General features: G+C 41.1%; 9 protein-coding genes across 9 annotated transcripts in view; 6 read left to right on the forward strand and 3 right to left on the reverse strand.

Moving 5' to 3' along the window:
* Cpr65Aw (Cuticular protein 65Aw) overlaps positions 1-25970 on the forward strand; it is a 67230-nt gene that overhangs the window by 30823 nt on the left and 10437 nt on the right. The gene's annotated exons all lie outside the window — the stretch shown is intronic.
* fmt (phosphatase 6 regulatory subunit 1-like protein fmt) lies at positions 197-9230 on the forward strand. The gene is made up of 11 exons (XM_017078902.4): positions 197-322; positions 543-702; positions 764-963; positions 1027-1351; positions 1412-1725; positions 1790-1928; positions 1985-2103; positions 2170-2746; positions 2800-2864; positions 2923-3987; positions 4188-9230. The coding sequence occupies exons 2-11, from the start codon at positions 643-645 to the stop codon at positions 4312-4314; spliced, it is 2991 nt and encodes a 996-aa protein (XP_016934391.1). The 5' UTR covers positions 197-322; positions 543-642; the 3' UTR covers positions 4315-9230.
* Positions 9341-11012, reverse strand: Prdm13 (PR/SET domain 13). Its single transcript, XM_017078249.4, has 2 exons — positions 10479-11012; positions 9341-10331 (listed from the first exon to the last, which is right to left on the reverse strand). The coding sequence occupies exons 1-2, from the start codon at positions 11008-11010 to the stop codon at positions 9475-9477; spliced, it is 1389 nt and encodes a 462-aa protein (XP_016933738.3). The 5' UTR covers positions 11011-11012; the 3' UTR covers positions 9341-9474.
* On the reverse strand, positions 12457-14193 carry Cpr65Az (Cuticular protein 65Az). The gene is made up of 2 exons (XM_017077807.4): positions 13297-14193; positions 12457-12973 (listed from the first exon to the last, which is right to left on the reverse strand). Exons 1-2 carry the CDS (start codon positions 13693-13695, stop codon positions 12644-12646), a joined length of 729 nt encoding a protein of 242 aa, XP_016933296.3. The 5' UTR covers positions 13696-14193; the 3' UTR covers positions 12457-12643.
* Cpr65Ay (Cuticular protein 65Ay) lies at positions 15957-16610 on the forward strand. Its single transcript, XM_017077810.4, has 3 exons — positions 15957-16107; positions 16169-16260; positions 16322-16610. Exons 1-3 carry the CDS (start codon positions 16099-16101, stop codon positions 16548-16550), a joined length of 330 nt encoding a protein of 109 aa, XP_016933299.3. The 5' UTR covers positions 15957-16098; the 3' UTR covers positions 16551-16610.
* On the forward strand, positions 17329-18366 carry LOC108012441 (uncharacterized). The gene is made up of 2 exons (XM_017077809.4): positions 17329-17659; positions 18060-18366. The coding sequence occupies exons 1-2, from the start codon at positions 17424-17426 to the stop codon at positions 18235-18237; spliced, it is 414 nt and encodes a 137-aa protein (XP_016933298.3). The 5' UTR covers positions 17329-17423; the 3' UTR covers positions 18238-18366.
* Positions 22412-23192, forward strand: Acp65Aa (Adult cuticle protein 65Aa). Its single transcript, XM_017077811.4, has 2 exons — positions 22412-22563; positions 22643-23192. The coding sequence occupies exons 1-2, from the start codon at positions 22552-22554 to the stop codon at positions 22946-22948; spliced, it is 318 nt and encodes a 105-aa protein (XP_016933300.1). The 5' UTR covers positions 22412-22551; the 3' UTR covers positions 22949-23192.
* On the reverse strand, positions 23627-24005 carry Lcp65Aa. Its single transcript, XM_017077592.4, has one exon. It carries the CDS (start codon positions 23958-23960, stop codon positions 23652-23654), a length of 309 nt encoding a protein of 102 aa, XP_016933081.3. The 5' UTR covers positions 23961-24005; the 3' UTR covers positions 23627-23651.
* On the forward strand, positions 24744-25203 carry Cpr65Ax2 (Cuticular protein 65Ax2). The gene is made up of 2 exons (XM_065864559.2): positions 24744-24904; positions 24970-25203. The coding sequence occupies exons 1-2, from the start codon at positions 24789-24791 to the stop codon at positions 25166-25168; spliced, it is 315 nt and encodes a 104-aa protein (XP_065720631.1). The 5' UTR covers positions 24744-24788; the 3' UTR covers positions 25169-25203.

The raw sequence follows: 25970 nt of genomic DNA on the forward strand, positions 1-25970 counted from the left end.
TATGAAAATTACAAATGTGTGATTATAAAAATTAAAAAACCATACCCATAATTTAATTTAGTTTTAATTTTGCATATTTTATTTAATTTAAAATGTGCATAGTGATGGCAACATTTTGATAGTCTGAAAAACATCGATGGCGGTCACCGGGGACCAACTATCGATATTATCCATAGTAACATCGATTTTTTTGCAGCTCTACTGTCTAATCGAACATTGTCCACCTCTAAGAAGCAGAGAAGAAAATTACAGCGTGGTTTTTTCGGTTGAAAAACAATTAAAAGTGCAACAAACAGTGAGAAAAACACAGTCCAACCAACTCGTAAGTGTGGCCCCAACCACCCCCTACCCGTTGCAAGGCCGAACGACCGGCGAACGCCCATTTTTCGGCCCGCATTCGTAGTGTATATGTGGGGCCTGCTTGGCATAATTACAAAAATTTACGCATTACTTTGTGCGAGTCGAGTGTTGAGTCTCGGCCGTGTTTTAATCGAGCGATTCCGCTTCCTCAAATCTCCCAATCTTCGATTCCCATCCCGCAGAGCCGTGCATGCCCAGTCATCAGCGATCCGCGAGTCCAGCGAAGAGATTTTTTGATTCCCCCAGCCTGAAAGTGTCACCGCCAAGACGTACGTGCGAAAAATGTTTTGGGACAAGGGTTATGCGCCCTCCGCGAATATAGAGGCGCTGCTGGAGAAAGAGGTAGGTGGTCCCGCCTTGGCCAAGTGGAAAGAACTCTCACCCGCTTTTTGTCCGCCCGCAGAACTCAACGCTGGAGGAGTTCTTGGACGAGGAGGACATACTGCAGGAATGCAAGACGCAAAAGAAGAACCTGGTCAACTACTTTACACGTCCCGAGGTCATCCGGCGCCTGGTGGAGCTCATCACGACCGAGCCTTCTGAAGATGTGCCCATGTCACAGCGTTTCCGCTATGCCAACATGTCCTGTGAGATACTCACACTGTAAGAATATCCTTAGGATGCCCTTGCCATCCCTTCCAGAACTCTATAGCCGATTCCTTGCAGCGGCCTGCCGTCCCTGGATGAGAAGCTACTGACCGATGCGGAGACGCTACAGCTGCTGTATTCATATCTGGAAAAGGAACCACCGTTAAATCCATTGCTATCATCGTTTTTTAGCAAAACGTTTAGCATGCTCTTTACCAAAAAGCCTGAACAAGATTGGTTTTTGTATCAACACATGTGCCTACAACTCCTGGAGTATATTAAATCGCAGAAGACCTTTTTGGATTTCATTTGTAAACACTTTGACACACCGGTCATACCTGATCTAATAATGCAGATGATGAAGGACATCGAGGGTGGTCAACTCAAGCGGAACCTTTTCGAAGTGAGTCCTCATATCCTGTGATTCTTAAGTTAATATCTAATCGGATACCGTTTCTTACAGTGGCTAACTGAAGATAAAATTGTTGAGAGACTGATTGCAATATTGCGTAATCCTCAAGAAACCGACAAACATGCAAATGTTGCCGACTTTTTCTGTGATCTTATTAACCAAGGGCGCCTGATGCGCCAGACCGAGCAGGAGAACGATTCGTTCGAGCCGGCCTTCGATGGCTCCAACCCCATCCTGAAGACGATTGAATCTGCGGACACAATTGAAGCCTTGTTAAATGTGATTCTGGAACCAAACGCTGAGGAGAGCGCCATCTTGTCAGGAATATCGGTTGTACTTACGCTTATCAAGCCAATTACCTTCACGTAAGTTGTGCTGCTGGAGTTTTGTTCCCGCAAATCCTGATTGTATTGCATTTATTTCCTGCAGAGATGAGCCCAACTCGGATCGCCAGCGGCTGTTGCAAAAGCGCGAGCGCGAATTCCACCAGGAAGTGCAGGAGACTGTGATCACTGTGATGGCGCCACGCCTAAACGAATTTGTCCACGTTCTAAAGAACCCCCCTGCGGTAAGTATACTTATTTTTATTCACCAAGAACCAGTTGTTTATCGCTTGTTTTGCAGAAACCTACGTTGGAAACTACGGCCGCCGTGTTGACGCCCCCTTTTGGCAAGACCCGACTGCAAGTATGCCGCGTGTTCACCGCCCTGCTGGAGACCAAGCATGAGACCATTCAGCAGGCGTAAGTAACTCATAAGGAAGAGAGTGTTATGAAACTTATTACGAAATCCTTACTTCCCCTTTACAGGATCTGCGCGACTGAGTACTTCAGCCTGTTGCTGGAGTTCTTCAAGCAGTACTGCTGGAACAACTTCCTGCACACCGAAATGGAGAAGGCCCTGCATGTGGTCTTCTACAACGAGCTGTCCAACAACAACACGGCGTCCACGGAGGTTACGGACTTCTTCACCGCCGACTGCCTCATCAATGCCTTCCTGAAAGTGGGCACCGAGGAGTCCGAGGTGGAGATGAAGAACGCTCTGAACGATGCAAAGCGGGCGGAGGGTGGCAAGGAGGATGAGGAAGGAGGCGACATCGAAATTGAAGTGGCAGCTGCGCAGGAAGCAGCTGCCCAGGCGCAGGATGAGCAAAAGGCAATCACAGATGACGCACAGGAGCCGGAGGAAAAATCGGACCAAGTGGAAGTCGCTGCCGAAGCCACTCCTTCTGAAGGCGTTGAACCCATAGCCCAGGAAAACCACGTGGGTAATAGTGAGGTGGATGGTGAATCTCCAGCAGATCAGCAGGAAACGGAGCCAACGCTCAATGATCTCGATAAGACCAAGACCGTGCCCAGTGCTCCGCCCTCCGAAATGCAAACACACGTAAGTTTCAGTTCGATCCTAACCAGAACCAGTCATTATTTTCTAATTTGCAGTTGATTGTAAATTGCCACTTGGTATCCAAACTGGTCGATTTTTGGCAGCACAATGCGCAGGCGCAGTAAGTTGGGTGAATTAACTTCAATAGTCAGTCAATAAACAGATGTTTTTACTTTTAGATCTGCTGAAAAGGGTCGACGGCTGGGTTACATGGGCCATCTTATCAAAATTCTGCGTCACATTACGAATTGTATATCAGAATCTGAACATATCGCTGACCTGATCGCCACCAGCTTAAGTGACGAAGCCGAGCTTAAGCTCTGGCAATCGCTGATCGATGCGGAAACTGGCGAGTTTTCGCTGGCTGTCAAACAGCAGACCAAGCTGCTGGCCGACTGCAATCCGCACGAGGAGAACGAGTACAATGTGGGCGCCAAAGACTATATGGGCGAGACAAATGCCTGGGACATTGGAACCCTTTCGTACAGCAACATGGGATACAGTGATCTGGACAACACGTTGCAAGACATTGTCTTCACCATGGACAACGATCAGAATCTGTTCCAGTTCGGTCGAAACATTGACGACGAGGATGATGACGATGACGAGCATGGCGACCACTCGGGCGGTGGCGATGGCCATGGGCACGGCATGTTCACCAAGAATTCGGTCACGCTGAACAACTTGGCGGATCCCTGGGACATGGACGTCCAGTTCTCCGACATTCCCAGCGTGTCGGCGCAGGTTAACACGGGCACTGCCAACTGGGGCACAGACTTTAATGCAGACAACTTTGCCGACTTCGATGCGCACTTCAGCACCTTCGGCAGTGATCTGGGCATGCCCACAAGAGCGCCGCCAGGCGATGACGAGGAGGAGGACTCGCCACCAGCTCCGGCATCTGCAGCCGAAGTGGAGCCACAAGAGGAGCTCGCGCCTGCTGAATCTGTTGAGCCCGCTGGAGGCCAGAGTGTTCAGGATAATATAGTGCGCAGCGACGATCAGCAGGCCGAGTACGACAATAATGCCAACGTGGAGAAGGCCATCAGCGACAAGCTGGCAGAGTCGAGTGTCGTGGAGACGGCATCGATTGTTACCCGACTACAGTCTGTGCTGCTGGACGGCGAGGAAGACTATGAGGACGACGAGGGCATGTGGACCAAGCCCCTGGGAGCGGATCGTCCTGCGGAGTCCGAGCAGACTACACCCATTTCAAATGGACCAACCAGCAAAATTAATGAATTGTAAGTTAATCCTTTTAAACTAAATTCTACACTTGGAAATGCTTATTCTGATATTAGATATTCGTTGATTATTAATTCCGTAAAATTAAGGAAAATTAAGATATGTAGTGCAAGTCAAGTTCGAAAGTTTCGGGAGGGTTCATTACAATCCATGTTGTTTGCCTAGCTTTTGTAACTAAAACCACTGCCTTACCTTCCAGCAATCATGCCAACGACAACAGCAGCAGCAACGTGGATGGCCACGAAGCCAACATCACAGCGGAGCAGCAGAAGTTGGCCGCCGGCGCCAAGACGAACAATGTAGAAATCGCAACTACGACCACATAAATGCACACTCACCACACCACACATCATCCAACCGCAATTGTATAGCATATAATGTGTCGACGAAGATTGTAAAAATTGCCTTTGATTTGCTCTTTGGTCATTCTTATACATAATCATGCATACATATTTATATAAATATATACCACATACTACTACTATACGTACATATAAAACAGGCTGCATAGTACAACAAACGATTTGTGTATTAGCAAAAGGCCGAAGCCCGCCCAAAACCAAAATGAAAATTAACAAAAACAAAAAACAAAAAAAACGACAAAAAAAATGTTCAAAAGTAAATAGTATGTTGTTGATTCCTTCTGCTCCTCGCTCGTATTGCCAATTATTTTTATTATTACTCTTCCTTCGTGTTTCCTAATTAAGTGAATTTTTGTTCGTAATTTGTATTAGTCTGTCGTTTTAGTACGCTTTACTTTCAATACTCTCAATGTGTTAGGCAACCTATGAGCATTACTTAAAGTACCAAAATTCACGCAACGTCTTAGAATGCTTAGTTTATATTCGTATTGTATTTGTTTTAGCTCGATCAGATGAGGATTACCTACCTATTCATATGACATATATATTATATTTACATACACACACATTTGAGGGATGTTCTTAAATTACGTTAGCGCATTTTGGCCCTTTGTATCCCTCCTTTTGCAGGGGATTCCCCGCAATCCCCAATCAGTGATGACGTAATATTCGGGCAACCCCGCACTTACACTTGTATTGTTAAATTGGAGACTTGTATTTATTGTATGTATTTTGAAATCGAAAGCAAAAGCAATGCCAAAATACCAACATGTTCAACACCACATACCCCACATGCTGCAAGCACAAAAGTACGCATGATGTATTAGAGAGGTATATTATATACTTGTGTCTTTTGCCATTATTACCTTGTTTGTATACAAATCGGTTTAACCAAAAAATATTCTTTGTCGAAAGTACAAAACAATGAAAGAGACCACAAGAGAAGAAGGATAATAGACATAGCGAAAGGACATCAGCCGGCATTTGTCACCACATAAATGATTTACACCCCCGATCTACACACCACTACCTATGACTATATACGATTAACAGAACCAAACGAAACGAGAAATTGAAAAGAAGACTTTCCAAGAAGACATTTTAAATTTACATTTATATTTTTTGTGTATTGTTTTATTTGCTCCGTTCGAGTTATCGTTGAAAAATGTTTGTGTTTTAAACGTGCGAAGAACCACGAACAAAACGCTAAACAAAAATATTGACAAGAAGTTAAACAAATATGCCATCTTTTGCTTCCAAATAATTACGTTTTAATTATGATTAATAATAAAACAGAAACTACTTTAAAAGTGAAATCGATGTTTGTTTTACACGAGACGACTTGCTCACCAAAAACAAAAAATGAAAAAAAAAACAAACAAAATCTAGACAAGTAGATTATATTCTAAGATTATCGAGAGAAAAAAGCGGGCAGCATATCAGGCATAGATGTGTGGAAAATAAATAATAACCGAACCCCCTCCCCACACATCCTAGGCAAAAGCAAAATAATCCTTGTTTGCTGACAAATTTAGAAAGCTTATTTATAGGACACAATTATGCACAAATTTCAACTCGCTTTGCGTTTTATTTGCATACTGTAGCAACACAAAAAATAAACGAACAACCGAGAAAATTGATTTAACAAAACAGAAGAAATATTAAATTAAAGAATATTGAAACGTTTAAACTATCTCTGATGAAAAACTGTGATAATTAAATGAAGTTGCAGGGTATTTGATAAAGCAAACTTAATTTAAACAAATTGTAAAACATCAACTAATGGCCTCAACCATTTGGGAAATACAAAACACAGCCAACACGAGACACTCTGAAACAGTTAATTATACGATTCTTTAGCATCACAATCAGCAGGACACCTCGACAACCAAACAGCAATAACTACTGCAATGAAATGTAATTGAAGGAGTTTTAATGTGTAGTCTGTAACAGTGCGAAAGTATCTCTAAGTTCGAGCTAGTAGGGATGGTCAAGGATGGCAAGGATTAGTTCTCTAGCTTCTCACAAACTAAGCACTAAACTAAAGTAAAATCTAAATACTCATATCAAGCAGCCAATTGTAAACCTTGTACTGTACATACAATTGCCCCCAGTATTGTCTTCCCCTCTAGTTATGTGTTTTCGTTTCTACCAACTAAATTAGTATCCAAAATATCCAACGATATGTAAGCGACGATGATCGAGTCCTTCCCTTGTGCATATGCCTTACTAAAAACTATGAAAATACGAAACAAAAAAAGTATCACTCACACCCATAGAAAACCACATAGAGAGTGTAGAATCCGTAATCCTAGAGTTAATTTCACCTACATACTGTGTGTCTTTTAAATGTTAAGCAGCTGCAGCAAGCTTAATATATATACGAGTACTAATAAAAACCAAAACGGAATCGTAATTATAATACCTAAAAACGATGTAGACAAAGTCTTGTGGGCAGCTTTAAGCATTTTGTTTGTCTACTTATAATAATTATATGAACTTGAATAAGAATACCAAACGTCCAAAGTTTTTTGCATACAAGAACTAAGAACAATTGTGAACAAGAAAGTCTTCAGAAATGTTTTGATCACCTCGATGCGAAACAGAAACATAATTATACACACATAAGTGCATGCATGCCTATATACAGAGATACATTAAATTACCGATTAATTAATTGAGTGATTAATATTAATCCGCATCTCGATGGAATGCAGTTCTATAATATTTTGTGACGTGCATTAGATGTTAAGTGAGGTTGTAATTTTCGTGGCGCAATTATTTGAGACAAAACTGAAGCGGGATTAATGTTGGAGATGAAAATGCTATTTTTTAAGGATCGTAGCGTACATTAATTTGTCTGTGTGTGTTCAGCAATTCAGTATTTCAATTAAGCCAATTCAATAAATACCCCCAGAAAATGCTACAATGGTTTCCAAATGCAAACCACATGAACAGGAGAATTCAATTTAATAAATCGAAGGTCTAATTCTCTAACTCTTTAATGAAGAACCAGCGGGAACAACAACGAGGAAGAAGCAACTGTAATACAACAAAGAATAAGAAATTAATAAATTAAACTTCGTACAGTAAATATATATTTGAAAATAGAAAAACCTAAAGAAAAAACAAAAAAAAAAAATAAATCAAATTGTTAACATAATGGATATTTTGTTAAATGCGAAACTTTGAACGAATTACTAACCACACTAGCAAATAGTTAATAAAAACCGAACCCAAGTGTGCTTCATGTATGAATTTATGTTAGATATTTACAACAATACGCGTATACATATTCCTAACTAAACCAAGCGAAATGAAAGCCACATACAGAATTTGCATATTACTCTTAACGATTAACAACTATTGGTGTCTATGCATATACACAATTATTAACGAACTATACTATATATTACCTTCGTAAATGTAAGCCGAGTACAGACTTTTGAGAACTGCGAAACGTATCGTCAAATATCCGAAACAGACATATTTGTCATACTTGCTATAGAGCAAATATATACATAAATACGTTAAGTGCTCAAGGTGATAGCTGCACTCTAGGGTGGACCTTAGTTTTGTTTACACATTGAAAATTGCACGTATTTATATTAAAAAGATTTGTTTTTAACGCTACAGGTTTCAATGTGGATCACTCATACGCAGTGTTGCATCGAGGACCTTTGTGAGATTGAGTAATTTTTGTGAAAGCGTTAGCGCCAGCTAAATTTCAGATTTTCCAGTTTAATAAACATTAACCAAAAACAAATCCAAATTATTAAGACTTTGTGTAACCAAAAAAATGTACAAATAAATTTTTACACTTTTTTTATGATATTCAGTCAATGTACTGGCAGTTATTTATAAAAAAAACTCCAAAGAGCTTTAAAACTATTCAAAAGGTGACATTAAACTTAATTTGGCTAAATTGTTTACTGATGTTACAGTTTTATTGGTAAACATTAATTTGTTTTGAACTTGCACGAATGGAAGTTAGTTTTTTATTCAAACTGGTCCACCCTATTGCACACCCACAAATAAATACACGTACAGAAAGACACCCACACATACTCGCCGCTTTGCTTGCCACATTGTTTTGGTCGAAACTCCGAGGGAATACTTAAAAGCGAATTACTAACCCCAAAGGGACACTCTGGAATCGCGATTTCTTGAGTAAGTGCCTTAAACTGACAGAGAGAGATAGTAATGGAGAGTGGGAGGGAGATGGAGAGTGGGAGGTTTTGAGTTTTGAGGACTACGCATCCAGATCCAAAAGTAAATCGATTGTTTTCGGTACATTTGTTTAGGGAGAAGGAGGGACAGACCTTTGTTCAAAACTCAACTAAGTGTTAGCCCCCCGGCCAACCGACTAAATGTAGTTCCAGAAATCAAGCAAACAGAATAGTTAACTCTATGCTCCGATCTATAATACTAAAAGTACACATATACGTACATACTGTATACCTTTTACCGTCGCATTTCTACACTGGCATATAGAAGTAATTGTACGATTAACTATGAATTAAAATCTTGTATTTGTGAGTGTTTTTGGCCCGTCAACGTTTTGCTCAACGCACACACACACAAACATACACTGAAAAAAACCAAAAAAAAAATATTAAAAAAATACACTAAGAGAGAGACACACCCACACACACGTACACCCGCTTTACCCAAGTTGAAGACAATTTGTGATTGTTTTGCATGTACCCTAAAGTTAAGCGAGTTTACACGAATATGGATTAAGCCGCCAAAAGCGGAGCGTAAACTGTACGAGTAATAGCATTAATTGTCTAACAATAAGATTTGTGCATTATACGATAGAAATTCACTTTGAATTCGTATTGAAATTTATCAATAAAGCGATACTATTTGATTCTTAACCGGGTTTTCTAATCTCACTTAGGAACCTATTAATTTCTTTAACAGATTTGCTTTTAAAAGTTGTTACTATTGCATTATATTATAGTGGAATCTTTTCAGTTTGGTGGCATATCTTTTTATTTTCTATGATATATTCAGTTTTTCTTTTTAGTTTTTTTGTTTATCTTAAAATATATTTAAAAATTGTATTTCTCTATCACAGCTGTTCCCCAAAAAGCGTGCTACGAATATTTCCCCCAGAACTTAGCTGGACTTCGAAGAGGATGTGGTCACCGTTGTGGTCATTGTGGTTGTGCTGGTGGTGCTGCTGGATCGGGATTGAGAATGGGAATGGGAATGGGATCCACCATGCCGCGTCTCCATGTGTCGCTGCAGGTCCCTTCGTCGAGGGAATGACTTGTGGCAGGTGTCGCACTGGTAGCCGGATTCCGTTTCCCCCTCTATGTCCACATCGCTGCCCGCACCACCTGCTCCACTTTCTGCTCCTCCCGAGGAACTACTCGGATGCGTCTGGAGATGCAGCCTCACATGCTTGTTGAGATTGCTCGGATCACCGAATGGTCTCAGGCAGAACTTGCACTTCAGCGGTTTGAAGCCGGTGTGGGTTCGTATATGGATCTTCAGTCCGTACTTCCGGGAGTACACCTTGCCGCAATAGATGCACAGATGACCCTGCTTGGAGGCACCCATATTGCTTACTATGGCCTCGATTTGGGCGGCAGCATTCATGGGATGGGTGGATAACGGGGCGGTGGCCATTGAAATGGAGGGCAGATAGGATAGAGTTCCCGGAGTCGTAGTTGTCGTCGTCAAGGGCAAACTCTGTGCAAGGCCTGCAATCGGGCGGAAGGCGGAGAAGCGGGGTGGCATCTGAGGCGGTGGCGAGTGGGTGGGCGAGGCCGAGGAGGTGGACGAAGTGGCCGGAATGGGTGAATGCTGGGTGGCTGTGTGACTTCGGGCGGCTGCCTTCAGAGCGTAGTGCAGTCGCATCCATAGGATGTGCATGGCACTGCGTCCGCAACCCAGAGCCAAGTGGATCTTCAGTGGGTGAGGAGTCTCGAAGGTCAAGTGGCACAGGTGGCACGTGTAGCGACTGTTTCCTGCAATTATTGGAAATAAAAATTGGAGTTTAGTGTGTTATTTTAAAAATTAGATCGTTGGAAACTAAAAATTTAAAATATTTAGGAACCAACATTAAATATTATATTTAAGTTATATTAAATAAAAATCAAACGGTTGATGCCTACCTTGAATATTTAAGGGCGTCAGGAAGGGAATGCCCATGAGGAGCACCAGTTCTTCGCCGAACCAGGCCACGATCTCGTCCTCCCGGGCCACATCCCTGACCAAACGGACCCGCACCTGACCGCCTTGCAGCTCAAAGATGGCATTGAAGCTATATACATCCTCGGACAGCTTGATCTGCCGCAGCAGGGAGGCGGATACGATCAGTTCGCCGTTGGACAGTTGGCAATGGGAGCGTCCTCCGTCGGTGGGGGTGGCCGTAGATCCCAGGAGAGCCGACGTGGGAATGGCAATGGAGCAGGTATCCTTGGGCGTGTATTGTGTGGTGTAGACTCCTGGTCGGGGATTGCTCATCCTCATCCTCTTAGCTGCTGGACTGGCTGCACTCGTAGTGGCTGTGAGTGTGGTTTCCGTTGATGAAGTGGTCATGGTGCTGGGCGAGATGCTGGTGCTGGGCAGCAGCTGCTCGATCCGGAAGATCAGGCTGGCCGAGCGCTTCTGCTCCAGACTATCCAGTTGAGCTGTCGTGTGCATCGTTCGCCTTCGAATTCGATTATGCGTTCCAATTGGAAGCCGACCATCGTTTTTATACCACGCCACATCCGCATCCTGCTCCCTTATTTCCGGATTTGGATTTGCCACGGCCTTGCAGTGTCACAATAGCACGGCTGGCGGCAAGTGCAAGAATTCCCAGCCCAGAATCCAGTCCGGCACCGGCTATAGCCTCGACATAGCTACGCACTTTGCCGGCTCAACCCCCTGGCTCATTTGGCATCCCTTTTCGAGGTCCTGGTGCGTCCTGGTGGTTGCTCGGCAAGTGCAACATCATGTCCTCGCAATCACCAGAGCACTAAGCCAAGCTAAGCGGCCTGTAGCAAGTGTGCGTATTCCTCTGCCGAAAATCTCCCCACCTCCTATATTTCCATCGACGAGTCCTTTATTTTTTGGCTTTTGGGCTGCGCACAAGGAAAATGTTTTTAATTGAAATTAAACGATCGTTTGTTGTTACTTCCCCGTGGTTCTCGGTGTTGTTGTTGTAATGCCACCATATACAAATCGCATTCGCCATCGTCAACGTCATTCTGCCCATGGTCCCTCCCTCCCTTGATGATTTCCCCACCCCAGAATTTTCCACTTCCACTATAATGCTAATGCCATAATATATTGGCGTGTATCGTTTCACTATTTGCGGTTTGGGGTGGGTCGTGATTTCTGCGCTCGTCGCGAAGGTGGGTTGCATGCTCGGTAGTGCGGAATCTTCTTCAGGAGGGTAACGGGGCCCCGAAATGGTGTTAATTGAGAAATATGAATTAATACAGTGCATTTTTAATTTGTATCTCTACAATGAATGAATTTATAGAGTAATGGTTACCATATTATACCATCCCAAGTATACTTTGAACTGAACAAAATATAATAAAATTTCAATTACCATACAATTGTTGAATTCAAGATTTGTTTCTTTATGGAGAACTTATGAAGATTATTATACATTCTATCGTATTAAATAAAGAATATTCAGAGGATTGAAACTTTAAGGCCGCCCCTTTCTTTTACCCTCATCGAAATCAGCTCCGCTCCTGCCGACTGACAAATATGCTACGAGGCTAATGTTTTCATTATTGCGACACAATCGCTGCGGCATCCCCCTCCCCTTCTCCTTTCCCCGCCCCTGGACACCCTTCGTCGAGCGATCAACAGGATAAAGTTGGGCGAGCGATTGGCAAACGGGGAAAAACATGTGTTGCCAGTCACACAGCCGTCGCGCCTGCTCAAGGGTTGGAATGGTGGCCAACAGGACACACCAACCCAGCCAGGAGCAAGGTGTACCAGGCCAGGACCAGGACCAATTCCGGCTTGGTGTTTGCTAGTCCTGAATAAGTAGGCCGCCAAGGGGTTATCATTTTAAAGCATTTTAATTAGCAATTGCCAGCGCTTAATGAGAGAAGATATGATTTTTTAAAGAAATGTAGCAGAAGAACATTTAAAATAGAAGGTAATTTTTAAGAAATCTTAGATAATATTAAGAAAGTTGTTTATAAGAGTGTACTCTATTACCATTATAATCATAATATTGAAAGAAAGTAACTTATTAAATATTCATTTGAGATCCAGTTCCTGAAAATTATCCTTTGCAATTCATATTTTCCGGTTCGTAGTAAATCCTCTACTTCCTTCGGTAGACATAGCCACCTCCACCGCCATCATCATTGCCACCCGTCTCGTTGTCATCGCAACCATGGCATCCTCCGCCGGCGGCCAATTTGTCCAACGCCTCCTGAATCTCGATGGGAATGGGTGGCGGTGTGGGCAGGTGATCCCCCTGCGGCTGGAATCCGTTCTCATCCGCAATGTAGGTCAGCGATATCTCCTGACCCTCGGGACTGGTGTAAGAGAAGGACCCCTCCGCCGTCTGTGCCTCCGCCCCTTTCACTCCGGCGTTCTTCAGGTAGCCCATTTCCTCGGCCTTTATTCCATTTCCGGTCTCGTATTCGTACTGAAATCGGATTAAAAAAAGTTCATCTAATTTAATAAAGATATTCGTATTTTAAAAAATTAAATAAAAGTTAGCTTAAGAAATTAATTTGAAGATTTTTTATTTATTCGATTACTTTAACTTCTTTAATACTTTGAAGATTGTTACTCAACTTTTAAATTAATATTGCATTAAGAATTTCTTCCAAAACTTTAATTGATTAGTTTTATATGAAAATATCGTTGGCTCGGGTTCGACTTAATATGTACTTGAAACTGTATTACTTTTAATTTAATTAATAAAATCTCGAACATAATTTGATTAAGCATTTACAAGCCTCTCACCTTATAAGAACCGTCTGTGTTGACTTTGGACTCCAACTTGATGATGGGTATATCCTCTCCACCTCCTCCTCCTCCACCTCCTCCGCCTCCCGAGGAACCTCCATTTCCATTTCCTGGAGGCAAGTACTCATTCCTGGGTGGAGGCTTTCCATTGCCATTTTTGGGAGGTGGTCCGTAGCTGTTATTGGGTTTCGGCGGTGGAGGTGGTGGCTTCCCATTGCCGTTCTTGGGGGGACCGTAGCTACTGGGCGGTGGTGGAGGAGGACGTGGTGGTGGAGCTGGTGGCTTGGCAGGCAGATAGGTGGCCGGAGGAGGACGGGCACTCGGATAACCCGCCGGTTGGGCCCAAACGCTGCCGAAAGCGATACAAATCACAGAAAACACAGTGGTCAGCCTCATCTCAAATTCAAACAGTGACTGGTGGTCGATGGCTCAATGGCGTTTTATATGACCAGCCACAGGTGCTTCTGACCGCGACCCCTCGACCCCAGTGGAGCAGTCACGTGCCACGCTTTTCGATTGGAATGGAAAACAGAATGAAATCGAAAACAGAACCAACAAACTGGGCCATTGCAAGTGCAAGTGCAGAAATCCCCAGAGCCATCCGATTAGTTGAAAGACTGACAAAGCGCTAATAAATTGAGTGTGCAATCTTCAGGCCCGACCCCTTCGGCTAATCGCTAAAAACAACAAAACCCGCCCGGCCACAAGCAAAAACTTTTAATTCAAAAGCAATTTTCAACAGGATCGGGCAACACCTGCATGACCAAGCCAACCCATCCCGCCCATACCAAGAATAAAAACCGAACCCAACCCCGCAAGATCCCTTGTCTAATGCACTTTGCCTGTTGCCAAGGGGTGCTAAGACCTGGATCCAGGACTCAGCATCGAGCACAACACCCAACTACAACGACAGGGATGTCGGCTTTAGTCAATCGTCTATTAACTTTTTGCCAGCCAGTGCACAGTGGTGCTGGGTTGATAGAAAATGTGTGAAGTTTAATATTGTAACATAACAAAAATTGGATTTATAATCCTTAATTTTAATTTGAGAAAAATGTGCTTGATTGAAATACAAATTATAAAACTTATTTTCTAAGTGGTTTATAAATCACAAAAAAAATATTTAAAAAAAATGTTTTTGTTTTATGTAAAATATGATGTAAAACTTATAGTGATAATTTATTTAGATTGATAATAATAAGGTAAGTTGAAGTACAAAATATAAAACTTAATTTATACGTGCTAAATAAATTTTAAAATAAATATTTTTTATTGTTTTTTTTTTATTTTTAAGTCTAGTTTTTGGAACAGAAAATTATTTCAACTGGAAAATGTTGGACACCAAAAAATAGTAATTCACTATTAAAATAAAATGATTTTTGATTTATCTTAAATATTTTTTTTTTTTATAATCATTATAGGTATCTAAAAATTTGTTATATCACCTCACTATGCTTCCGGTTGCGGCTGCTGTTGTGTGTGTTTATCATTTGGTAGCTCAGCTTGTGCCTGTCGTGGATGCCGCTAATATAGAACCGAACCTTCCCCTTCGAAGGACCGAGGAAAAGGCCGAGCTAATGGCAATGTCGTTTGCAGCTTGTCCTACTTGTAATGTGCTGGCGCACAGCTGACGCGCTCCCAGGATGCAGGATTCGGGATTCAGGATTCGGGTGTGTGGATTTTGTGAACCTGTTCCGGCCGTCAGCTGTGGGCTGCTGGATTTGGCTCGCGACCAAGCAACCACCGGGGAGGACCAGGAATAGCCGGCTGCTGCACCGGCTGCATAAACCAACAATTGTCGGTCCCCGGTCCTTGGTTTTTAGTCCTTGGTGCTCGGCTTTTGGTTTCCAGTTAGCCACGCACCGATGGCACATATTCCACGCCCGCATTCGCGTTTATAAAGCGAACTTTGACTGAGCGGAACGATCTGATTGCGATTTGGCGTTGTTTTCGCGAGGGTTGCCCGATTAAGTTCCTCGTATCGCTTAAATAAACATTTTCAGATGAGGTCCGTTGATAAATTAGCCACTGGCCCTCGATGACAGCCTCCATATGAGATGACGCGCGGGAATCTGTGCAACTGTCGGCGCTATTAAATGGGCTCTATTGCGAATATTAAAATAATAATGTGGTCGCTAACTGATTTGCTTGAGCTGACTCACCAGGCTCTTTCGAAGAAGCAAAGTCTCAATAACAAATAGAGCGTTTCAAATAATTTATTGAGGAGTGGTCTCAAAAATAAAAAACAATGTGTTTTAATCACCATTGTTTTGTTTTGATGCCTTGGAATGAACAGTAAAATTAAACGAACTCAAAATACATAGATATGTGGAACATTACTTTTTCTTCGAAATGTATAACCTTTACTTAAAATTAATTTTTCGTATATGAGTATTAAAAAAATGTATACATACGTAATATCTATAAATATAGTTCGAAAAAATTAGTTTTATTATTAATAGTAGTTTTATAATCTCTGAAAGAGCATTTGATAGTCATTTACTTATATAAAGTCTTTATTAATCACCTTTCTTTTTGCGATTCTTTGCGTGTTTAGAACAAAAGTTTGGCCATAAACAATGACGTAACCCTATTCGGGCTACGACTTACTGTTAAATAGCTGGCTGCGCAGATATTTGTTTTCATTATTCCGATCTCTTTGAATTATTTTAGCTGCTTGGCTCATCTGGCAGAACATCTTCAGTTGAAAACGGTCAACGGAACAGACAAGAACGTATAGTTCTGATCACAAATTCATCACAATTTTAGTTCAAATACTTGTAAAACCATAAATTCGCAATGAAATTGGTGTGTAGAAATCTATAGATCACTAAACTTAATGTCTCATATAATGTTACTTTTCGTCCAGTTTTGCCACATTTTGTTAATGGCAGCGATGTTTGCTTTGGTCTCATCAGCGGCTTTGGAGAAAGGCGAACGAGAGGAGGAACTTCATTTCGGGTAAGGTTACTAAAGTTCATCTCCCGAAATATGTATATTAAAATATATTCCCCTCGTAAAGGTTTAACACAGAAAATGGTCAGCACAGGAATGAGGCTATAACATACACTGTTAGACCGGAAACGGATAAGGACCCCAAGGAACCGACAACCCAAAAGCCTGTGGAATATAAAGGGGGCTATAGCTTCATTTCGGCTGACGGATATGAGTACCAGGTCCTCTATAAAGCCAACAAAAACGGTTTCCAGCCATATGTGACGGCCCACAAAATCAAATCGGATAAGAGTTAAACAAAATGTATTTCTTTGTATTGTGATAGATAATTAAATTCCGCATAATTTATCAGTGTATTAAGCGTGGCTCGAAAGCTCTTCTTTTCGGCGGTGCCCGACTTGGCTAAGAAAAGCTTAAATGAGTTAGGGCCTGCTCGTTAATCTTCAATCATTTCGAGATAGACAGATTGCAACATCACCAGCATTATAATGGGATTCGGTTTCCGTAAAAGTCGTTTGGGCTGCTTTGACTATTTTGAAGAGTTTGATATAGATCATAAATGTATTGCATAAAAAAGAAACTGTTTAATTTTAAAAAGACATTTTATTATTTATTATTATTTCGAGTTATTAAAAAAGTAGCATTCTATTATTATTTAGCTAAAAAAGATTTTTACAAGTTTAATTCCAAAAGATTAGAACCACAAAAAAGGGACGATTTATAAATAATAATTTCTTTAATTTTGTATAGTTCTTTTCTTTATATTTCTAAAAAGTTAGGGCATTCATTAGTCACTGCTAGCCCTGTTCAGACTTTCTTCCATGGGTTTGGCCGATTATTTTCCAATTTGATGGCGTTTTAAATGTAATGCACATATCCGAGAGTTGCCACCAAATTGTGCCTCGAGCCGTGGAAGTCTCTTGCTTTCGTTATGCAAATCTCGATTCACCATCAATGGAATTGGGCAACCCGCCTCTTTGCATGTAGCTTACTCAGCATTTTGTGGTGCCCGCTTTGTTTTGGACCAACAACTCATTATGGATCCACATAGGTGTCTTATGCCAGTGGCCTCGAAGAAGTCGCTTCATTTAGCTCCCAGCCGCCTTGGTTGCCAGTTGTGTGTCTTCCAGACTCGTAATTTTCCACGGGCCACCAACTTTCGATCAAAAATGAGTCTTTCTCCGTTGGCGGGCAGCATTAGTCATGGAAAGAAGGAGGTTCGCCAAGGGCTCAGAATCAACAGCAAGCTGGTGCAGGCCCTGATCCTCCTGGTGGCCTGTGTACTGTTTGGAGCCAACTTGAACTACGCCTCCTTCCCACCTGGCACTGTGATCGACATCAAGCTGGGAGATGTCGCCCTCGACCAGTTCAGCTATACACCAACCCGCGACGGATACGAGTTCAAGTATGTTTACTTTCCATTTTACTTAAAAACCGAGAGTTAAACATTTGATTAAAGAGATATAGAATTTATATTTATAGATTATTAAACAGTAGTCTGAAATATTCTCAATCATTTAATCCCTCACGAAATTGGGAACATATGAAAACATGACGGAAGTTGAGTTGTACAAATCTTAAGATATTGAAATATTTTTCATTTGGAATAGTCATGGTCATTTCATTAGAAATAGAGAAAAATATTGAATAAATGTACTTGTTGAGGCATAAAAAAATATTAGGTCAACAAGTTATATCATATCATATATTTTCTTCTTTAGAGCGTAAATATCATATTGATAACAATTTCGTTCTATAGTTTTTCTGTGTCATAAGATACTCATTGCAATATTTTCTACCTTCAGCTACACCCTGCCCGATGGAACTTTCCGGGATGAGATTGGCAAAGTGCTGAGCGGTTCTTCAGCAGCTCAGGATCTTGAGAATGCCAACAGCCTGGCCAAGAACCACCGTCCCTCTCGCCAACAGGGTCTGAAGATCCGCAAGTTGTCCGGAAAATCCCTGGCTTCTCTGGCCGGCTAAAACAACTCAAAGATTATTTTTATAACAATCCATCACGAATTTATTACAACAGTTTGCCAACTGTTTTAGGTTAGTTTATAAGTTGAGATGTTAAATTTGCAAGCAATAAAAACATTCGATCCAAAATAACCGATTCACTCTGAAAACTGGTTTGTTGTGCAAGGGAAATCGTGTTCACAATATGCAAGCAAATTTCATAAAATCATGGTGATTAAGAAAATGGTAAGCACATGTGCCGAGTGGATAAAGAGACACTTCACAGCTTTTTATAAGTGGAAATGAGGCGTGGGCACTAAACTTCTCAGCATCTTACGATCTTAAAAATTCTACGCAAATTCTAGTCAATTTAAAATGTTGATAAAAGTGTCATCTTTGTCATATAAGGCTAAATTTATTATTGCTTTTACGCATGATAATGTATTGTTGCTTAAAGTTTGGCACACTTTTGATTTTTATGCGTACCCAATAAATTATTCAAAATAAATCAGTGTATTCACATACCAACCAAAGTCAGTAGATTGATTATTTTTTTGATAACTGAGTCCGTGAGAGCAGTGTTTGACAAAAAGGGTTCAATAGTTCAGTGAAGTGCATTTATTTTATTATTTACGCAAATAGTAAATAGTTAACCTCTATAACGTTGTTTCCAAAAGTATGTGAGTACTAACCAAATAGTGACTCAAGTTTTTTGCCTAAGTCTTTTAATATTCAACCTAAAAGCTTGCGCGTTGTTTCTTAATTTGAGAGCTTTACAGTTTTACATATTTTCTAAGGGAAAACTGATATTTTTGCCTAAAAACTAAGCAAAATGTAATGCCTAAAAGTATGTAACATAGTATTTATAGTGAACCAAAACTAAGTTTTTTGCTTAAGTCATTTGTTGTGCTGAATGAAAAAGTTCATAACGAAAAACTAGTTTGGGCTTAGGAAATGTTAGCCCCAAATTTGAAAACATGTGCTTCTACTAATGTAAATGACTTTATTAAAAATGAATATAAAATAAAAAAATTTTAACTAGTTTTTAAACTTTCTATAAAAATCTTTGAAAATTTAATTTGGTAGTTATTAGGAATTATTCTGGTTCTCTCAAAAACTTGGGGAGACAAACAAAAATAAATATTAATGTTTATTCACGGCAATCAATCTTGGCGTCAGCGTTTTTTTCGGAGACTCAAGATGCGTTGCATTCAGGCCACCAAAAAAGCTAACAAATATGGTCGAAGCCTGCTATAAAATTAAATTATACGCACGATTCTTAATGTCAGGTGTCAGCAGAAGTATTTTTAAAACCGTTTCTGTTTGTGTGTGTTGTTTTTTTAGCCGAATGCAAATATTACGAAACAAGCGGTTAAAGTGTTAAAAAAGAAATGAAAAAACAACACAAATGTGACATTTACATATTTAAAGAAGTGATGGCCAGCAGGAGGAGCTGAGGAGCCCTGCAATTAAAACATTGCCATTAACGCTCAAGTGCTAATTTTGCAGACCCAGTTGATGCGGCCAAAAAACAAAAAAATGAAAAAGAAGAAAAGAAAAAAAAACCCGAAACCGAGTTCGATTCCTACCTACCCACTAAGCCACAAAGCCGAGTCCCAAAAACCCGAGTTCGTTCAAGCCGGTCTGGCCAACTTTGGAGTGAGGTGCGTGCGAGTTGGCAACGAACGAAAGCCGGGCCAAAACGGCAGCTGAATGGGCGGCAGACAGACAGATAGACAAAAAGACAGACAGATGGACAGCAGCAGCATCTGGCGCTGACCTTGAAGACGTAAATGTGAAGACGCATCTACATAAATGTCTATTGTATCTGCGGCGATTTCTGTCTGGCAACAGGCATCTCATCTCTGTGTATTGAAAGCGACAGTCTGAAGCTGAAAAACCTGTCGATTGCTTAGATTTGATTAGAACAGTTATGTAAATGACTGTGTATAAGGAAGAATTCGGGCCCAAAAACTTGTCAAATTCCCTCCATCGAATGACAACGCCCCCGTTCTCAGAGAGGCAATCATACCGATTAGCCATCGATCAAAGCCCGATTAATTATGCAAATCCAGCATGATAAATGCAGCTCGCTGCAGATGCCCTCGAAAAGCCGCGGAAAGAGACCCAAATAATAAACATTATGCATGCAGTCACGAATCGATTGGAATCAGATCCATTTTCAAGGGCCCCAAGTTCACTTTGTAGGCGGACAAGCCCAATTAATTATGTCTTTAGGTTGGATTGTTTTGGGAAGTACATAGTGGATAAATTAAGTCTTGGGTTTATTAAAGGTTAAAGATCCCGCTTGCACATTTATATTTATAGTTAATATTTAATGGACTTGTATTACTTGTTTGTTTTACACATTTACACTTTTTTCCATTTGCTGTCTAATCAGCAGTGTCTGGCTTGACATTTGTGGTCAATTCATATTTTTCACACTATAATATCTCTTATGTAATTCTTCGATAATAAAAATTCCTTAAAACTTTTATTTTAAGGCTCTAAAAAGTTTTTTTTTCCATTTCGGCTTTAATTCAATTATAGATTTGCTGATAATAGACGTTAAAAATAATAATTATCCTACGAGATGTTGCAAATCAAACACGATTGGCTTAGCTAAGATCATTCGATGGTAAGTAATCGAGGGAAAAATGTCAAAATGTCAAATTGCAGCTGCCAAAGAATGGGGCAAGAAGCTGCGCTTTTAAGCGACATTTGAGGAAATGCCAGTATCAGTGCACAACACCCTGTCGATGGGACAGAAATAAAGTTGTTGGCACAAATCGAGCGCAGGAGGCGTGGGAGGCTGGGGCAGAACCGTGGTCAACCAGAGGCCGACCGATGACCAAAGTTAAAACCCGACTGACCGGCTCGAAAGATCCGCTGCTGGGGCTTCTTCATCGGCCTGCTAGCGGTCAACGAAGGTGGCATAAATTGGCAAACAGAAACGGCGACTAAAAAACTAAAAAAAAATATATATGTATATACAGAAAAACAACAAAAGTCAGAGATTTAAATTGCATGCGAGCCGTAGTTGTAGGTTATTCGATGTATTTTTTATATATTTCCAACTGCTTTTGGCGCTTGTTACCGGGCAGGCACATCAATCGAGCGCTGTAAAGGCCGTTGCATATGCCAAAAGTCAACCTGCGGTTCCATCTCCACTTCATCTCCATCTAAAGTAACATCCATCGTGCACTTTGGCCATCACACATGGCTCCGCTCGTGTTCTTCGTGTCCGCGGCTTGAACTTGCTGCCCTGCCAATTGGCGTCGACAGCACTTGAACTTAGACTCTCCTGTGGCTACCAAGTCTTCGTCGATTTCGGTTCGATTTCCAGCTGGGTGCCGAGCTGTTCTGGTTATCGTTTCCCATAGTTCTTGGCCCGGTATTTACCCGGAGCTGCCCAATCAGCCCGCAACCTTTTCCCCAATGCATCTGCTTGATTCATGAACTTTTTCGAGTTTTCTAAAGCTGCCAGTCAGCACTTAAAGAAAATGTTGCTTTATGTGGCTATTAGATCTAATTGCTTGGGTACTTAATATGAGAGCTTTGTTCTGGTTTGAAAATTCGTATATTTTATTGGATTTTTATTGGATCTTATAGTCCAAATTTGTTATAAAGTGCTTTTGAGCGTCTAACAACATATTATTTTCATATAGGCATATTTTATGTCATATAAGAAACTTTTTACCAAGCTCCTGTATTTCTAGATTATTATTTTTGAGTCCTTACTTATCATAAAGCATAGAAAATATTTTTAAAATTTTTAAATTTAAGTTTAGGTCTTACAAATATTGTTTCTGACTCATGAACTTTTAATAAATTACTTAACACTTATGTTTTACAAAGATATTGTGCATTAGTTAGTTACTTTACTATTACCACTACCTATTTCTATGAAATATCTTTATTACCGGCTTGAAATATAATGCTTGAGAATTAATCTGACGTACTCGTCCTAAGATTTGGAAGAATGCTTTTTCGAGTGTGGGTGAAGAGCAATAATACCTTTCGGATGAGTTCGCCGCTGCACAAAGCCGCTTTAAATGTTACTTGTCGCAGCGACTTTGGCGACTTTGGTGCAACGCTAGCAATTGAAAAGCAGCACAAAAACAAAATAAAATGGAAATAGAGAAAAACATTTAGCCGGCGACCGCCAGAGCCGCCGAGCTGCTTGGCTTCTTCCACAATTGTGCAAATTTATGACGTTTGCAAATGCGGCTGCGAGTGCAGTATAAAATGCAGTGGACGCCGATGCAACGCCACCATTAGACAACCGCCAGTTTGTCCAGCCGCATAGGGGAATCTGCAGTCCGAGAACCATTCAACATGATGAAATTGGTAGGTCAACTTGGAGGAGCGAGCAAGGCACCCAATGCCAGGATACCACAAAGGATACTTAATCTTTCGCATCTTGCAGATGCTAGTCGTTGGCTCGATGGCCCTGCTCCTGGCGCTGGCCAGTGCCCGGCCCCAAAACGATGTGGAGGTCCTGGAGTACGAATCGGAGAACATCGGCCTCGGCGGCTACAAGTTCAGCTATAAATTGAGCGACGGCACCACCCGCTCGGAGGAGGGCACGGTCAACAACGCGGGCACCGAAAACGAATCGATATCCATCCGGGGATCCGTCAGTTGGGTGGCTCCCGATGGCCAGACCTACACCATTAACTTTGTGGCCGACGAGAATGGTTTCCAGCCAGAGGGCGCCCACCTGCCCAAGTAGATACTCCCTACCGGGGGGCTATCCTGTAGATATCACCATCCCAAAAGAATACCCCTAGATACCAACCAACCCGGCCATAGAGTGAGGTGCTGAGGTCCTGTCCGGAGGAGCTGCCCCTTGTCCCGTGGCAGCCAGTCGGTCAGTCAGTTAGTAAGTCGATCAGTCAGTCAAGTCAGTGTCGTGCATTGTTTTCTTTATTCCTTGTTACTCGCATTAAAGCCGAACTTTCGATTCTCGAAAAAAATCTGTTTTCTTTGAGTTCTTTAAGCGATCCCCTCCTGGAACCCTTCCTTTCAGGTTCATCTACGAAAGTTCTACCCGATACTCAAGTGCATTTCAAGGAGAATAAAATGAGTATTCTAAGAATTAATACAAAATTCTTGAAATCAAGAAGCAAAAGAAAAAGAACAAAAAAATTGTGATTATCTTAAAATTAAAGATTCAAGATCGAAAAACCTCACATTCATATTAAAGCAATTGGTAAGTTTATTTTATAATACATTACAAATTCTGGAGCATTGCATTAAGTAATGGTCATATATTTTTAACACATATTTTATAGTTCCTCAAGTCAATGTTTATTTTATACGCAGTTATTATTCCTAAGAACGTATTATAGAGTATTATTTTCATTTTCATGTTATAGGTCTAAAGTTTTTGATGAAATGCTTGTTTTTTTTAAACAACCTACGGCTAGCCATATTTATGAGCGAGGAATGTGCTCTCCCTGTGGCTGGAATCCGTTCTCATCGGCCACATAGGTGATAGTGTAAGTCTTTCCGTCGTCCCCCGTGTAGCTGTAGGATCCGGCCACCTGCAGGGCATCCTCCTCGGGACCCAGGTTCTTGAGAGAGCCATGCTGCTCCTGCTTGGTACCGTCGCTCGTCTCGAACTTGAAGCTATAACTATCGGCATTCACATCCGATTCCTGGTTGACGATCTCTGCATCCGGGGCAGGAGCAGCCAGGCACAGGGCAATCGAAAGGCAGGCGAAAACGAGGATGGACTTCATCTTGGTTAGTAGTTACTTAGAGGGGGTCGGGATAACTGTCAGATTGCACATCTCAGGTGGCTTTTATAGGATTGCAACAGCGAAGGCTGAGACAGGAACTAATGTAATTAGCACATGAAACTAAATCTTCAGCTCGATTTTGCTGGCTCGATCTGATGGTCGGTGTTAATTAAAAATATAATAGTTGAATATATACACACAAATTTGATAGGCATAAACTTCAAAATGTTGGGAATGGCCTACAATAAATTAAATAATAGCTGACTGCGGCTTTCGAAGCTGTAGTATTTATTTGCAGACTTGTATAGTATAAAATAGTATATAATCTTGACTAGCATCAACATTTATTAAATTTCATGGTCACTAAGAAACAATTGAAAAAGTTAAAATAAGTATCTGCATGTTGAATTAAAAATTTCATAATAAATATTTTCAATAAATACAAAAACATAACATTCACAAAAATACATAGCCACTGGATCCACGCCTGGCCATAGGATATAGACTTTCGAATAGGTCCTTTTTCAAACCGGACATGCGTGCACTTATTTTGGACCACTTAAAATTTTGAACTTATATCTATTAAACTGATAAATTTCCATGTGAGCCAAAATCTGTAGGCATTTATATTTCCATAGCCATTTTTATTAGCTCAAATTAGTAAACACTTCACGTTTACATTTAGGCTTTGCCGAATCTTAAACTAGTTTTGGCAGATTTAACACGTGTGGACATAGGCCTAAATCTGTTGGACTATAAATACGCGGGGAACGGCCTTTAAGCAGTATAGTTATCTTTGAGTCTTCAACGATCTACAACGCCTTCAACATGAAATTCGCCATCGTCCTGGTCGCCCTCTTCGCCGTGGCTCTGGCCGCTCCTACTCAGGAGGTTTCCGTCCTGAAGCATGTGTCCGATGTTGGTGCCGACGGCTTCAACTATGCGTAAGTTCTTAAGGGTCATCAAAGTGCCAGAATGAAAGCAGGATTAAACTCCCGTTCTCCTACAGTGTGGAGACCAGCGACGGATCTAAGAAGGAGGAGTCGGGTCATCTGATAAACGCCGGTACCGAGAATGAGGCCATCGCCGTCCGTGGATCTTTCTCCTTCTTGGGCGATGATGGTGTCACCTACACTGTCAACTACGTCGCTGATGAGAACGGATTCCAGCCCCAGGGTGCCCATCTGCCCGTTGCCCCCGAGGCTTAAGTTTAGTTATTTTAAATAAATTGTTTATAAAAAGATATAGTTTCCTCTCATTATTCAACAAATAACTAACAAGGCTTGATCCCGTCTTAATACCCGCTACTCGTAGAGTAACTTGTAGGAATGTATGCAGAATAGAATTATGCTGTGATCAGGATCACTAGCCGAGTCGATCTAGCCGATCCTTCCGCCCCTATGAACGCGGAAACTACAAAAGATAGAGTTTGGGGTTAATCAAGCACACTCTAGAGAGAGTACCTAGGAAGACTGTGGCGCCTACGGTTTTAATGCTAGAAATAAAACTATAACAGAAATATATTGGTCAATATGTATCTATAGACCTAACAAAAAATGTTGCCACGACCACTATAACGCCCATAACCCTAAAATCTGTCTGTATCCCACGTTTTTAAAGATTCCGGGATATTGTTTTGTTTATCAAAATTGTTCAAATGGGTTCCATCACTAAGAAGTTAGGACCAAATAATGTAATCGCCACTTGGTGGCATCCTGAAATCTTCGAAAAAGTCGCCTTGCTAATTGTATTTCTCTGAGTACTGGGTATCTCTTTAGTTTTATTACAACTAGGGTTGTCACCTAAATCTCTTCCAAGCTAATTTTGTTCCGAAAAGTAAAGCTCGGTGACACAGACATTGGTTTAAAATGAAGTAGACGACTTAAAAAAAATGAAAAAAATGTTTCTAAGATCAGACAAAATTTACTCCAAAACTCTATAGATTCTGTGATAATTTCTGTAACACCCCTGATTATTCCTGATATGTCAGAACAAAAATTTGACTGTAAC

This window comes from Drosophila suzukii, chromosome 3, assembly GCF_043229965.1.
Source record: "Drosophila suzukii chromosome 3, CBGP_Dsuzu_IsoJpt1.0, whole genome shotgun sequence".
NCBI lineage: Eukaryota > Metazoa > Arthropoda > Insecta > Diptera > Drosophilidae > Drosophila > Drosophila suzukii.

Excerpts from the sequence above, each read along its gene's own strand:
- Lcp65Aa (XM_017077592.4), bottom strand. The coding sequence starts at position 23,960 with ATGAAGTCCATCCTCGTTTTCGCCTGCCTTTCGATTGCCCTGTGCCTG.
- Prdm13 (XM_017078249.4), bottom strand. The coding sequence starts at position 11,010 with ATGCACACGACAGCTCAACTGGATAGTCTGGAGCAGAAGCGCTCGGCC. Across the intron at positions 10,332-10,478 it reads GACGCCCTTAAATATTCAAG|GAAACAGTCGCTACACGTGC; the intron begins GTAGGCATCAAC and ends CAATAATTGCAG.
- Cpr65Ay (XM_017077810.4), top strand. Across the intron at positions 16,261-16,321 it reads GAGGAGGAACTTCATTTCGG|GTTTAACACAGAAAATGGTC; the intron begins GTAAGGTTACTA and ends CCCCTCGTAAAG.
- Cpr65Az (XM_017077807.4), bottom strand. The coding sequence starts at position 13,695 with ATGAGGCTGACCACTGTGTTTTCTGTGATTTGTATCGCTTTCGGCAGC. Across the intron at positions 12,974-13,296 it reads ACACAGACGGTTCTTATAAG|TACGAATACGAGACCGGAAA; the intron begins GTGAGAGGCTTG and ends ATCCGATTTCAG.
- Cpr65Ax2 (XM_065864559.2), top strand. The coding sequence starts at position 24,789 with ATGAAATTCGCCATCGTCCTGGTCGCCCTCTTCGCCGTGGCTCTGGCC. Across the intron at positions 24,905-24,969 it reads GCCGACGGCTTCAACTATGC|TGTGGAGACCAGCGACGGAT; the intron begins GTAAGTTCTTAA and ends GTTCTCCTACAG.
- LOC108012441 (XM_017077809.4), top strand. The coding sequence starts at position 17,424 with ATGAGTCTTTCTCCGTTGGCGGGCAGCATTAGTCATGGAAAGAAGGAG. Across the intron at positions 17,660-18,059 it reads CGCGACGGATACGAGTTCAA|CTACACCCTGCCCGATGGAA; the intron begins GTATGTTTACTT and ends TTCTACCTTCAG.
- fmt (XM_017078902.4), top strand. The coding sequence starts at position 643 with ATGTTTTGGGACAAGGGTTATGCGCCCTCCGCGAATATAGAGGCGCTG. Across the intron at positions 2,104-2,169 it reads CATGAGACCATTCAGCAGGC|GATCTGCGCGACTGAGTACT; the intron begins GTAAGTAACTCA and ends TCCCCTTTACAG. Across the intron at positions 2,747-2,799 it reads CCTCCGAAATGCAAACACAC|TTGATTGTAAATTGCCACTT; the intron begins GTAAGTTTCAGT and ends TCTAATTTGCAG.